The 15,157-nt window shown below is 42.1% G+C and overlaps 1 protein-coding gene across 1 annotated transcript in view; it reads left to right on the plus strand.

Annotated features, from left to right (window-relative positions):
- The window catches only part of syne1a (spectrin repeat containing, nuclear envelope 1a), a 113,515-nt gene that overhangs the window by 21,276 nt on the left and 77,082 nt on the right, over positions 1-15,157 (plus strand). Inside the window, 22 exon segments of the mRNA XM_029425845.1 lie at positions 262-385; positions 561-727; positions 1,100-1,253; positions 1,391-2,046; positions 2,650-2,829; positions 3,041-3,194; positions 3,634-3,792; positions 4,454-4,636; positions 4,757-4,858; positions 5,008-5,211; positions 6,257-6,464; positions 7,479-7,594; positions 8,006-8,211; positions 8,292-8,453; positions 8,556-8,835; positions 9,330-9,502; positions 10,688-10,997; positions 11,119-11,283; positions 12,759-12,917; positions 12,919-13,038; positions 13,040-13,120; positions 14,660-14,796. Coding sequence (XP_029281705.1) covers positions 262-385; positions 561-727; positions 1,100-1,253; positions 1,391-2,046; positions 2,650-2,829; positions 3,041-3,194; positions 3,634-3,792; positions 4,454-4,636; positions 4,757-4,858; positions 5,008-5,211; positions 6,257-6,464; positions 7,479-7,594; positions 8,006-8,211; positions 8,292-8,453; positions 8,556-8,835; positions 9,330-9,502; positions 10,688-10,997; positions 11,119-11,283; positions 12,759-12,917; positions 12,919-13,038; positions 13,040-13,120; positions 14,660-14,796 — 4,200 coding nt within the window.

A 15,157-nucleotide genomic window follows, 5' to 3' on the forward strand; every position in this document is an offset into this window, starting at 1 on the left:
AGCTCTGGGTGCTCTGGCGAGATATGGTTGGCCCATTATGACCCTGTCACTGATACTGAGGCTTGGTCAGATAATAATAACAAAATAACACACACACACACACACACACTGTGTCACTGTGTGTGTGTGTGTGTGTGTGTGTGTGTGTGTGCGTGTGTACACTTAAAGATCATTGGCTGCCACTATCATTTTCAGAACTGTGTTGCATAAATTGTATTTCATTTGAATACATTGTTCTTAGTGCCATCTTTGTATCTGCAGATTTGAAAAGGAGAGTTCGTCCATGAAAAGCTGGCTGAACAGGTGTGAGTCTGTTTGCTGTCCAGACAGCGACCTGCTTTCTGCAGACAAAGAAAAGCTTAAGAATGAACTACTAAACGTACAGGTACGTCATTTTACTATTCCTTGCTTGTGTCTCACTAACTTTTCCCATTTGCATTTAGATTTTTTTCTGTCATGTAGATTGTTCCCCTTCCCTTTTCAGTTTTACCTCACCTCACAGTGTTTGCTGCAGTTTTTTGGTGTTGTCTCATTTTTTAATAATGTATTTACCCATCCAGGGAATGCAGGTGGAGACAGCATCCTATGAGGTTCTTCTGCAGGGTCTTGTGAATCTTGCGCTGTGTCTGTACCCCACAGCTTCTGAAGTTCGTATCGAAGAGCTCAGCGATGATCTCGCACAACTTCAGGAAAGAAGCACCTCTGTGAAGAACGGCATATCACACAGGCAATTCCCTTGTTTTGTATATCATACAAATGATTTAACTTTGTTTTTCTCTCCAGAAATTGTGTAATTAAGCTTTTTTTTTTTCCAAGTTGTTTGTTTTGTTTAAATATAAACCTGTACCCACCCAATATTAATGGCAAGACAAGTTATTGAGGTTACTCAATGGAAATAATCACAGTAAAACTCCATAAAAATGTCCTGTAAATAAATATTTTTGATTTATTTGTGAACTCATTTCTGTTTCTTTGAAGGTATTTTTATGTAAATGAATGCAGATGTGTATAATTCACATGTACATATATATATAAATAAACATTAAACAATAATCCCCATCATGTTTGTAATCTAAACTGCCTTCCTTCTCTCTTTTAGGCCTGAGCTGCTGCAGTCTCAGTTGTCACAGCTGGAGCACTTTGATCAGGCGCTGCTGACTCTGACCCAGACGAGTGAAAACTTCCTGTCTGGCTTGCGAAGCTCTTCCCAGGTTGATATTTCTGATCTTGAGGCTGCAATTAGTCAGCTGAAGGTGAGAAATCAATACTTTCCTGTCAACAACCATGTCCTGTATAGGTTTTGTATATGAGAGTAGTTAGGGTAAGCAAGTTTATATTGATTGCTGTAGGAGCTAATGTAAATTTGTCTAATTAAACCATCTCATTGCAGGAGCATGAGGTGCAACTACTAGCACATGCGTCACTGAGAGAGACTCTACAGCACAGTGAGTCCTCCCTGCTTCGCTGCTCCACCTCCGAGGCTCAACAGCAGCTCCAGGGCTGGAGAGAGGACTGCCTGCAGCCCCTCAGTGAATCCCAGCGCCTCCTGCTCCTCCGTAAAGAGTGCCTAACTGAGCTAAACACTTTTCTTGAGAAGCACGGAGCGGCAGCCAGTACTGTGCGCTGCCTTCACGAGGAGGTGGAGGGCAGGGGTAGCTGGGACCGCTCCAAAGCTGAAGAGCTGCACCGTGGAATAAGCGAGGGGGCGAAAGACGTGGCCAGGCTTGAGGCTGAGGCGGTCGGGTTAGATGGGCAGCTAAGCAAGGCACACCTTCACCTGAGTGGTGCAGAGTGGCGGGGCTCCAAAGACGTGAGCCATCCTCTGGGAAGAACATCTTGCAGGGGACAGGCGGTGGCCCTCACGATGGCTCTAGAGGAGGTGCAGAGGGGTGTGGGGTGGAGGCAGAGTGAAGCGGACGCTTTAGGAGCACTATGGACCTCGTTCAGGGAGAGGAGAGAGGAGGTGATGAAGAATTTGAAGAAACTGGAGAATGAAGCGATAAAAGAGGAAGCCAGAGAGAGCTCTGTACAGGCCTTTCAGAACAGGTATGTAAATGATAATCAACACACAGCAGGCTACAATCTGTTCTGCATACATATACATATTTGAATAACTTCTAAGACAAAACAATATTACTGCATCTCTTTTATTTGGATTAAAAGCTGAGAAACATACAAGATTACAAAGCTAATGTTTTCATGTACCTGCAGTTTGACACCTGTGGAAACGCATGAGTTGCTTCTATACCAACTCTGTTCTTAAGATATATTCAGTATTCAAATAGGTCTTATGTTCGGGGCGCACAACCAACTTAAAAACATACACCCATGAAAGACTCAAATAAAATAAAAACACAACTCCATAAATAAATAAGTGCAGTCAAAGCTAAATATACAAGTATTGACAGTCTATATGGCCTTGTTTAAAATAGATATTGCAGTGGGAATGAAAGAGTTTTCTTACGTCCTTTATATTGCTGAATATCTTCTGAGCGTTTCATTCACAGATCTACTATAAGCCAAACTCAGAGAAAATTCTTTATATGAACAAAGCCAAAATATCCAAATCCTTTCAAATTTGTTAAATATGAAAAGATGTATATATTATGTTGGAATCAGGCTAGTAATCCTCATTGTTTTCTCTCCCAGGCTGCGTTTTTTTGTCCAGCTGGAGGATGAGCTCCAGTCCCTGCAGCATTCCCAGCGGTGGTTAGAGGAGAAGGGAAGCCAGCTGGCCCAGAGAGACAGTGAGCTGGCTGGGGAGGCTCTCAGGGAGGTAGCTCTGGTGAAGACAGCCTGGGAGAGCGTCAGGACTCTGATCACCAATGGGTAAGGATGGGGGACGACAGAGAGGGATTTTGATCTCATTTAAATTCCTTTGCTCTATTTGTTTTTCGGCCCTGCTGTGCATAATCTTTTATAATTTGAATATAGAAACACAACAGGTAAACAGAAGTTGCAGAGTTTGTTGTATTTTCATCATACAATTTCCATTGCCAAGAAAATGAACTTGACCTTTTTCCTCTCTTTTCTCGTGCAGTCAGGAACAGAGTGGAGTTGTGGTAGATCTTCTCCGCCAGTTCAACCGTCTGAAGTCAATCCTCACCACTGTTGTGGAGAACGCTCAGGCTGTTGCTCACAATCTGCCCGACCACAACCATAACGCTCAGGAGGCTAAAAGGACTTTCTCACGAGTCAGTACCTTTTTTTTTTTTTTTACTTCTCAGAAAAGTAGACCTTTTTTTAATCTCCTCTGGGGTTTTTTCAAATTATGCATATGGCCACATGCATCAAAACACATGTGTGTCACAGTCCGCTGAGCTAAGTCAGGACGGAACATCAATTGTTCAAATTATTGTACCTTGTATATATCTTTCCTGATATACCAAAGTTGAAGATTCATGGCTTTCACTGTGCAGCGTCAATTTATTTTATTTTATTAAAATCACTGCACTCTGCGGTTATTGATTTACAAGTTGCCAACTCCAATGTGCATGATATTTCCTGCAAACTCTCAGAAATAGAATTGCTATTCAACAATAAAACCCTTCTTCCCTCACCTATTTGTACAGTAGCTCTCCCTCTAGTGGCGGCCTGTTGTCATTCCTTTTGCACTCTTCTCTGCCCATACAGCATGACACAATCCAAGCCGAGCTGAGAGAAAAACAGGAAGACATGGACCAGCTCATAAGCACAGTGGAGGACCTGCAGAGAGAGCTGGAGAAAGTTCCCAACTCTGATGTGAGCTCCCTCCAGAGAGACATGGCGACGTTAAGAGACATGTGGCTGATGGTGAGTGGCACTCGATATCACACGCTGTGCACAGAGGCTCTGACGGCTGAAATCACTGGGCTGTTTTTTTATTCAGACAAATGCATAACAGATCCTAGAGCTACCTGATCCTGAATAATACTTTCTGAGTTTTGTGACATTAATGAATGGTTTTCATCCAGATACGTGGTACTCCCTATTATATACAGTGTATGGGTTCTCCATGAATTCTGTCTGGAGCTGAAACATGATAACCACTATAAAGAGATTTGTGGTGTTGTTTTATGTGACTATGGAGGGGGGAGGGGGGGGGGGAATCAATTATGAATTCCAGATTACAGCTCTGCCAAACACTTGGGCTCTTTTAATGATATTTATTTCAGTTTTTCCCTTTTTCCATTTTCTCCTCTTGAAGGATTTAGTTTAGTTGGCTGCTCAGCTGTCACAAATGAGGCAGAAATACAAACGAGTCTAGACACGTTGTCTGTCTGTCTGTCTCTCTCTCACTTCTCATCCACACATCTGTCAAACCAATTAAGTCTTGTTTTCCTCCCAACAAAGCACACCGTCCCTTGTTACAGTAAGAGGAATCTAAACACAAAGGGGGAGAGAGACCCTCTCCTGGTGATTGAGATGTATTCTGTGCTGTACTCAGATAGACTCCTGGTCTCTGTTCCTTCAGGTGTCAGAGAGAATACAAACCAACACAGAGAGACTGGGCTATTGTGTAGCTCTTTGGGAAGACCTTAAGTCCATGGAGCTGAACATTAACCAATGGGCCGCCAACGCCATCGCTGATCTCACCGACAGCGTCACCAATCTCAGTGATAAAGAGCAGACAGAGGCCCATCTTGCCACCTTTCAGGTCAGAGCACGCTGGAGAGTCTGCATGAAAGAGTGTGTGATGGATGATGGTGTTTTATTATTGTGAGTGAGTTCATTGTGGGTGTGGTTTAATTGAAATGTGCGGCGCTTTGATCTACAGGCTGAGGTCGAGAAGAGGGAGCAAAGGCTGGACGCCCTGCAGGAGAGAGTGACAGAGCTGAAGGAGCGAGCCAAACTGCAGGAAACACCGTTACAAATGCAGGTGAATACGGTGGGGACGAGACATATTCAGGAGGACTTTGCTGAAATAATTACAAATTTCTTAAACGGAACATGAAAAGCACATTGTTTGCATGCAATCTATATGGGATTGTTGGTTGTATAATGTTATTAATTTCTTTATTGAACCAGGTCCTGGAGTCAGACTTGAGGAAAAAAATGGCCCATGCACATGAGGTGTACAACCAGGCCAAACACACTCTGACCTACTTCAGTTTCCAAAAGCAACGACTGGAGGACCTCATGTCCCAGATGGCCGAGCGGCTGGTGACAGTTGAGGGTTCCTTATCTGACCTCACTGAAGCCACTTCTCCTGAAGACATTGGTACAGTTAAGGTATGACACCTTCAATGTGATACAAGAACACAGACATTCAAGATCTAAACATATTATACAGTATATTAAAAAAATAATACTTCTAATAAGAAAGTAACCACCCAGTCTTCCTCTACTTTCTCCTATTTCTATTTGTATCCCTTCATATTTCTACTCCATGCTCTATATATATATATTTAAAGAAAAAAAAAAATATATATTTTAAAAAAAAAATATATATATATATATTTAAAGAAAAAAATAAAATAATATATATATATTTAAAATATATATATAATATATATATATATATATATATATATATATTTAAAGAAAAAAATAATAATATATATATATTTAAAAAAAATATATAATATATTTTTGGCTGTCAAATTAAAGCTAAACTAAAAATATTAACGCAGATTAATCGCACTCCTAGATGCCCCCTGACTTTGGTCCGACAGCACGGAGCACGGAGCTCTGACAGCACCCGTCCCCAGCGCCGTCGCACTGACACCCCCCACCCCGTTGCACGGAGCTCTCTCAGGCAAAATATGTTATATGCGATTAATTAATCACAAAGCTTGTAATTAATTAGATACATTTTTTTAATCGCTTGACAGCCCAATAATATATATTATATTATTATATATATATATATATAATATAGTATATATATATATAGATATATATAGATATATATATATATAATATAATATCGTATTATATGAATATATATCTTATATATATATATATATATATATATATATATATATATATATATATATATATATATATATATATATATATATATATATGTATGAATATATTTATATATATATATATATATATATATGAATATATTTATATGAATATATTTATAATATATATATTATACATAGGGAGCGGGTCCTCTTCCATACAGTCCACCATGTTGCAGCGCCATGTTTCTACAGAGAGGGGAGGGGTATTTAATTGTTTGCAATCTGCAACCAATGCCCGTAGTCTTAATTAAGACTATAAAATAAATCTTATCCTTTTATTTCTCACTTCTTTTCATGTACAGGACCTGCAGAGCGTTGTGCAGCAACAGAGGGCAGACATGGACTCAGCTAGAGATGCTCTAAGTGCCCTGTGCAGGTCTCATCCCTCTCAGGAGCTGTCATGCCTCTCCTCTGACCTCACTTCCATCGCCAAGCGAACAGAGGCTGTTGCCCAGCGCTGTGCGAAGACGAGGGGCAGCCTACAGGATGGGCTACAGCTCCACTTCAACGGTAAGAGATATGAATATAGAGTTGGGATTTTGTGGAGTTACATTTTAATCTGTAAATCTCTGTTTGATTGTTTATTAAATTCTCTCCTAGAAGACTTTTATGTACTTCACTTCCATTAAATACATCAAGGGATTTATATTACAGCAGTGTTGATTTAGTTAATTAACTATGACTAAATATGTCTGCTTCCATTTTCAACGTGCAAGATTGTTGACGCAAAAAAAGATAGAGACTAAATTGTAGTTTAAAAAATAAAACATATGATAGACTGGGTTTTTTCTTTCAATGCAGCAGTTCCATTTCCTGTGCAACAGCACACAATGAGCACACTATACTAAAATACTTTCCATTTCTTTGACTGAAATAAGACTGAAATGTCCAGACTTTAAGTCAACTACAACAGGAGTAGGTTGTCTAAATATGATTAAAAACTAACACATTTGACACAGGACTAAGACTAAATAAAAAAAACAGCGGTCAAATTGAACACTATAAACAACCACTATAAGTACCACTATAATCTCTTATAAGGATAAGTATATATTTTTAATAGCACTTAAAATCTCATAATCACCCAATCAAACAGTGCTCAACTACATGATGCAATGTCGTTTGTTCATGTTCGTGGTGCAACAGATTTACTGTTGATTATCCTACATCTTTCCCCAGAGCACACTCTATCCGCCCTCTCCAACTCACACTCCATTGACACACACTGTCTGGTACACTGGTGCGCTCTCATTGCTCAGACACACACCTGTGCCTCGGAGAGTAATGTCGCTCTCGTCACATCTGCTCCCGAGGGAGTCATTTTGGGCTTGTTGCCAAGGCAACCTTGCGCTGAACGGCATCGACACACCCACACTTCCCATCTGCCTCAACACCTCTCCTCCCTCTCCTCCTTCATTCACTTTTAAATCTTCTCTGCCTTTATTTTACATCAGTTTTCCTCAACTTGTCACCGTACATTTATTTTTGCTTTTAGTTGAACTGTTCTGTTTCTGTTCCTCGAAGCAGAGCTCGTCCAAGACTTCCACTGCCGGCTTTCAGAGCTGAAGTCGGATCTGAAAGAATGTTCTAACCAATCAGGAGATGTTGCCGTCCTTGGAGCCAAGTTGCAAAGACTAAAGGTACTGTTATATATGTCAACATTTTATATTGTATTTATTATGGTGCAGTTAACAAGGATTTGTGGTAAACCAAAAGCATATTCAGGCCTCTCAGTTTTCAGCAGCTTAACTTGCTATCACACTTTGACACCAAAATCATGTTCTTTTGTAATGATAATAAAGGTAACAGATTTAAATCACTAATTATATCATATTAGCAATTCATTTCAAATCTTCCATGTAATTTATTTTATTATCTTCTAGAAAAAGTTCATCATAACATCCTGTTCGTCATCGTTATTGTGATGGAGGTACAAATATGTGTTACCTGCACAAAGAGTGTTATAGGTCTAGCTCTGAGGGATGTCTTTATATTTGCAGGGATATACATCAGTTTGTATCAGCAACATGTTCCTCTTCCTGCATCCACAGGTGTCAGTGGAGCAGATTTCAGAGGGGGAGGAGCGTCTCTCTCAGGTTTGCGAGGAAGCCGAGAGGCTCCAGCTCCACCTGACTAAAGCTGGAGCAGCACAGGTCCAAGAGCATCTCTCCTCCTGTAAGAGAGAGTGGAGGAACTACCTGGACAGCTGCTCTCAGAGCCAACGAGACTTGGAAGAGAGTGTTGACCTTCTGAAAAAGTAAGTCATCGCTCTTGTTGTGTCTTGTGTTTAGGCAAAGGAATTTGAATTAATTGGAAACATGTATCTTCTCCTCACAGCTTTAATGACTGTGTGGAGGGTATAAGAGACTGGCTGAAGCAGATGGATCTCTGCCTCAAGAGAGAGCCTGTTTTTGGGGCAGACTGCCAGCAAGGAGCCGCAGACACAGCAGAAGAGCTGGAGAGGGTGGAAAACCTCCATAAGGAGCTGCATGCAAGAAGGTGTGTATACAGTATGTGGGTGTGTGAGGCCATATGTTATACATGCCATAGCGTCGGCTGTTACATTTTCTTAACAATAACATATCATTGTCTCTTGTGAAGGGACTCCATCGAGCGTGTCTGCCAGGACTCCCAGTCTCTGTCTGAAGCAGGCCGGGGGTCTGGAGGAGAGGTCAGAGTGACAGGCCAGCTCCAGTTTGAGCATCATGCCCTGCTGAAGGCATCCAGGGAGAGGCTGCGAGGCTGCCAAGAGAGCCAGGCCTTTGGAGAGACCCTTCAAGGGGTTTGGGCCTGGCTGGAGGAGATCCAGGAGAGACTGGGGACAGTAGACAGCACCATGGGGACCAAAGAGCAGTTAGAGCAGAGGCTGGAGACTGTGCAGGTGAGAGGGGGTTTTGGATAATAGACTATTACATATCAGTATTTTCCAAAAATATTATATACGATGAAATGCAAAAAGTCGTTGGAATCTTTAAGAATGCACCAATTTATATCGTTCTTTGCTTAATTAATCTACTCTAAATGTATTGACGATTTTCTGCTACAGGATATAAATCCTCCACACCAGACTCTCCAACTACAACAAATACACACAATAATACCACAGTATGCTTCTTTTAATTACAACAATTTCACAAATAATCATAAGTGAGCTTTATGATTATACAAATGATCCTTTGTTGACCAGAATTTATCCAATGTATGTTTAAAATAAGTCATTTAAGGAGCCTGCACTGCATCCTCTGGAAGCTCGTTCTATCACAGTGTACAGTTGTTCTGGTAAACACAAGAGGGGGCTGTTTGCTTGGGGAAAATATTCATCCAACATTCTGATGTCTAAATCCAGTTCTCTCTGAACCTGCTCTGTTTGCACAGGACATCCTGCTTTTGAAGGGGGAGGGGGAGGTCAAGCTGAATATGGCGATGGGTAAGGGTGAGTTGGCCCTGCGTAGCTATGCAGCCGCCGGACAGGAAGTGGTTCGCTCTCAGCTACAAGAAGTGGAGGATGCGTGGGCCACGCTGCTCGTGACTGCCATGAGCTGCCACAGGTAGACTGCTCACCTTAGTCCCCATGTGTGCCATTAAAGCCATTTATACACCATCATTCTAAAGAAATGGTCCTGCTTTTAACTTAATATTCTATCTCTCATGTCATTGTAGAATTGCATTTACAGAAACTAGACAGAAGGCACATTTCAACTCAACTATTCTTGATTCTTTACTTTTTTTTTATGTGCCATTAAAACATTTACCCCTTTAGAGGCCATTTACCTGTGGGCCAAAAAAACATCTCTTTTGGGTACAGGCTATTTTCATCATGATAGATTGAAGTCTCAATGCCATTAATTACCATTAGGTTAAATACATAATGAGAAGTATTTGTCTGTTTTTGTAACTCTGATTGATGTAGCTGATTCAGTGTGTTATTTTATGTGTGTGTGCGTGTGCGTGCGTGTGCATGACTGCATGCACGCACATGCATCAGTTTAGTGTGTGTGTGTGTGTGTGTGTGTGTGTCTGTGTGTGTTTAATTGAGCAATTATGGCCGCTCCTAGAAAAAATTGATCTCATTAGGGACTAAGTGGTGGTTGGCAAACAGTGGGTCACACATGGGGTGGGTTTGTGTTTTAAGGGGAAAGGGATTTACAGGGGAGAGGGGTAGCAGGTGAAATTGTGTGTGTGTGTGTGTGTGTGTGTGTGTGTGTGTGTGTGTGTGTGTGTGTGTGTGTGTGTGTGTGTGTGTGTGTGTGTGTGTGTGTGTGTGTGTGTGTGTGTGTGTGTGTGTGTGTGTGTGTGTGTGTGTGTGTGTGTGCAGATATTGGCGGTATTTGTCCATGGGGTAACAGATGGTAAAGAAAAATGTGGGTGTGAATCTGTGGATACCAGGATAAAGGAGATTAAGGCAGTATTACAGACAATTTATATTTCTTGGCCATATCATTGGTATGAAATATATTTACTGTACCTGCATACAGTGAAAAAGGGTTTAAAGCAAGCAGATTACATACACATTTGTATAACGCATTGTTGAATCTTGTTGGATTACTATTATTACTTTTTGCATATTGTATGCTTGATACAGATAATACTTGTGTTAGGTTTAAAAATCCTTTCCCACATGTTGGATACTCAACATATTTATTCAGATTTTCTCTATTTATTCAAATTGTATAATTCCCATAGGTTTTCAGTAAAAAGAAAAGTAACACATAGATCTATTGTCTTTACTCCAGTCGACTAGAGTGGACCGTGACACAGTGGGGAGGATACTTGGAGGGTGCTGCCCAGCTGCGGTGCTGGATGGAGGCTGTAGAGCGGGAGGTGTGTGCCCCTCTCACCCCCCAGCCAGGGCCCAGAGAGAAGGCCTCCCAGCTAGAGAGACTCCGAGCCCTGCTGGCTGACCTGGAAGACCACCAGGTGGCGCTGTCCAGCCTGGAAGAAAAAGCAAGAGAACTGTTCAAGAAGACTGGCGACGCAAGCTTTAATCATGGCGCCCGCACCCAGCTGCAGGTGCTGTTTGACGACCTCACAGCCTTGGTGGAGGTGCGATGTTACTTTATCTTTAAGTGTATTTAGTAATAAACCGTGAAACTCCTGTGTTTCCCATACTATTTTATTGATATTACGAAGTGCGTCGTTGAATGTGTGCGTCTTTTGTCTTTAGGAGAGAGTACGTCTGGCGCAGGCCGTGGTGTTGGAACACCAAGAATACCTGGAGGCTGTTAGGGAGCTCACTGATTGGCTGATGACTGCTGGAGAGGAGCTGCATCATTGGTCTGATACATCAGGAGACTCTGCCTCCATCAGAAAGAAACTGTCAGAAGTGAGGGTAAGGCAGAGTGTCAACATACAAAGAAATCCCCTTGTTGATGCTGGCTGACGCTCCTTTTGTTTTCTTTCAATGCACTTTTGTCAAGTAAAGAATTCCAAATTTGAGAGAAAAAAATCAATTCTTATCGATATGTTGACAGATGTGCTACATGTGACAGGTGACAAGCCTATTGTGCTGTAGATGTTATTGTCAAAGCAAAGCAAACTATTACTATTAATCTATTTTAAATCCAATGTGCCTCTCCGTGTTAACATAGTTTGGACCATTTGAGAGAACAGTCTCATCACGAGGTCTATTCAGCAGCTCATCTGGACTGTTCAATCATCTCACTCAATCTTTATCAGCAGAGGAAGTTCGTACGGTTGTCATGGAATTTCAGATGTTCAAATTTACACTTCAAGGACTGAGGTTCTCCTTTGAAACATTTTTTTGTGATCATTTTAACATGTTACGCAGTCACAGTCAAATATGTATATAAATAGTATTAGCTTCATACACCATAAGTGTAAATGAGAATAACAATCAAACTCAGTGTCGGGTCCAGTATATCATTTGTTAAGCAATGTTTCTCTGAATTACCACCGCTGTCAATTTATAGGCATGCCTTAAGGATGTATTGTGTGTTGTAGAAACTATACCCAGTGTAAAGGTGTTATCTGTTGCTAAGGTAACTGATTGCTGAATTATTTGAACCCATCTAATCTTAATGGACTCCTGCTATGAAGGAGGGCAAACTATGTGGGGAATTGGAATTGGCTCTCAGTTTGTTCCCATATCACAGCCAAATATCTCAATCTCTCTCCTGGCACATTTTATTGCCACTAAGTTGGTCTATTACCATATAAAAGAGTAAAAGGGAAGAGCAGTGCAATAAATGCCTACGTTACCCTGTTCTATAATTCTGCAATTACAGAGGAGAGAAAATATGTTGAGGAGATATTGATTTGCATTTAAATTTCACACATGGGTCCTAATTATCACATTCCAAATGTGTGTTTGTAGAGCCATGGTGTGGAGCATTTCAGCAGAAGAGCAAATATAATGTATTGTGTATATACACGCTAGTTGCACCATTTTCATTTCCCATTCATGTTCTCAAGGTTAATGTTCATATCTTTTTTTACTCACAAACAAAAATAATCTGCTGCCGTTTTTTCCCCCTTTTCAATCCTTCAATGCAACGCTATCACATCACACTCAAGTGTTTGCTCTTCACAGCCAAGTGCTACCTTTCCACAAAGAACGAGAGATGGAGGCTGACGATGAAATTAGTACTAGTGAGAGAATACTGTGATAGGACATGAAAATACAGGACATCAGAACAACTGCTTCAAAGACAGAATCAAAGCGATAAAGGCAGGAAGGGATTGAGCAGGAGACTTGTGAAGTCTATGTAGGCAGCTTTAAATAGAATCGGAGGTTGCCGTTTCCGTAGCAACTTTGTCTCATATCTACCCTCCCTATCTCTTCAGGAGCGTGTGGAGTGTCGGCTACTGGAGGGCCGAGAGCGCCTCAGCCGGGTGCGTCGGAGCGCAGCGTCCACGGCGGAGCACACTGCGGCGGGCGGCTGCGAGGCCATGGACCGACAGCTGGGGGCTCTGTCTCAGGCTCTGGAGCAGTGGGAGGGGGCCTGCCCTGAGGGCCAGGGACGGCCTGGAGGGGGCCCTGGCCGCTGCTGAATCCTCAGAGGAGGAATATGACCGTCTGACCGCCCGACTGGAGGACGAGTTGAAAGAGCTGGATAGACGGCTGAAGGGGGTGGAGCCAGGAGTTGGTTAAAGCAGAAGGGCGGAGCAACGGCGAAGAAGCAGTGGAGGGATGGCAGCTGGCTAAGGTATAGTAGCAAGAGATTTAAATAAATGGCAGCTTAACGTCTGAATTATTCACTGTTCATCTGCTCACAATAGTTTATTCAAAAAATAATAAATAATAAAAACTCTTCTGTTCGACTGAGATTTGGCAAACTGTGATAAGTAAAAAGCTGACAGTGGCTACTGTGCAGCTATGTTAATTTTGGAGAAGGTGATTAGCATTGTTTAATAGAAAGTACCCAGAGGCACACACACACACACACACACACACACACACACACACACACACTGTGCAGACATACATCCTCTGCATTCAGCTATGCTTTCAGTAATTATCCATTCTATTTGTAAATCCTAAAAACAGATTAGTTTGTAAATGAGCTTTACTGGGATGACGAAGGAGTGACAGCTACAATCCCATCAATTCCTCTTGTTTTCTCTTCATTCTGTCTTCTGTCCTCTCTACCCCTCCCCCTTTTGTTTATTTTTTTGCCATTATGTTCCCACTATCTCTCCCTCCCAAACATTCCCGCCTTTCAATTCCTTTGCCTTTCGCCTTTCTGTACTCTGACTTGTTTGAACTGAAGTGTACAGTGATGTCTTTCCCGACTGCAGGGGTTGTTTCTTAGAAGCCCTTGCTCCTCACTTCCCCTGCTGCTCTGTTTTGAACCTCCACAGGATGTTTACAGTGTGACAATTTCTCTGTAATGTCAAGGCCATGCCAGCATGTATACCCTCACACTCCTCCCCGGGCTTCTTTGGCCATGCCTTTCTTTGGTTTTCCTCAATTTGGGGCTGTCAAAGAACAGAGGAGGAGTCTTCCCCCTCCTCCGCTTCTCTCTCTCTCTCCTCCTCCTCCTCCAGCCTGTTTCCTGTGTCCAGCCTTGTTTTCGTTACGCGCTCGTTTGTGTGCGTTTGAACCAATCGTGCATCTGTGAGGACTGACAGCTGAATTCCACCGGGAGAGAGCGTGAGAGAGTGAGAAGAAGGAAAAATGTGTGAGAGAGAGTGAGTGCACGGAGTGGGAGGAGGGAGAGAGGAGGGAAGAGAAAGTAGTAGAAGGATAGGAGGAGGGAAGGAGAAGAGAGCAACGGGTCCAGGAGAGTGGAGAGGGAGGGTTGTTTATTGGTCATACGTCAGAAAGAACGAGCGAGTGAGCGAGAGTCAGAGAAAGAGAGAGAGAGAGAGAGAGAGAGCTTGTACATATTTCATAGGACAGGATTTCATGACTGTGTGAGTGCAGAATGTGAGGCACGCTGAGAAGAGCGGGAGAACATTATCCACAGCTCCTTCCTGCCACACTCCGCGAAGAACAGAAATGCTATTGTACAAGCAACACTGTGAGTATGTGTTGGATCGTGTGTGTGTGTGTGTGTGTGTGTGAGAGTGTGTGTGTGTGTTTGTGTGTGTGAGAAGAGCTAAAAAGACGAAGCCAGGATGTGAATAGGAATACGAGTGCACTTATTGAAGGGTGTCATGCAGATCCGTTGGGTGCTTGTCTCTCCTTGACACACACACACACACACTGAGCCAGCTGGTGGTGTCTGTTTTGTGTTGTTTAGGATATACTGGAGGGCTTGCAGAGCGCCGAGCCGATGGCAGAGAAGTTGAAAGGCCAACTGAACGACCTGGTGCGATACTCCAGAGACCTGGGTTCACCATCAGACCGGGTCACCACGCTTATCAAACAGCACAACAGGTGAGAGGAATCTTTCTGCTTTAGTAAACAGCGTGTGGTGGAAAGTTTGTTTTCATTGTGTGGATTTGAAATGAAACTGAGATTTGTTGGCTGAGGCTGGGTGATTCAACTTCATATTGTCCATCTCTGGACTTTCAGAAGATTTAAATCATGATGATGATATGATCTTACCGTGTTTTTGTTGAATAATTAAGATCAAGATTAAAAACACATTTTACACATGCCATGCATAACAGTAGAACATGGCTGCTTTGAATGTTAGTTCGATTATTCATATGATTTTCACATATATTTGCCATATCTTCCTATCATCCTTATAATGATAATGAGTCCATGCATAACACACTCATTCATTCCATCA

Source organism: Cottoperca gobio, chromosome 24 (genome assembly GCF_900634415.1).
Source record: "Cottoperca gobio chromosome 24, fCotGob3.1, whole genome shotgun sequence".
In the NCBI taxonomy this organism is placed as follows: domain Eukaryota; kingdom Metazoa; phylum Chordata; class Actinopteri; order Perciformes; family Bovichtidae; genus Cottoperca; species Cottoperca gobio.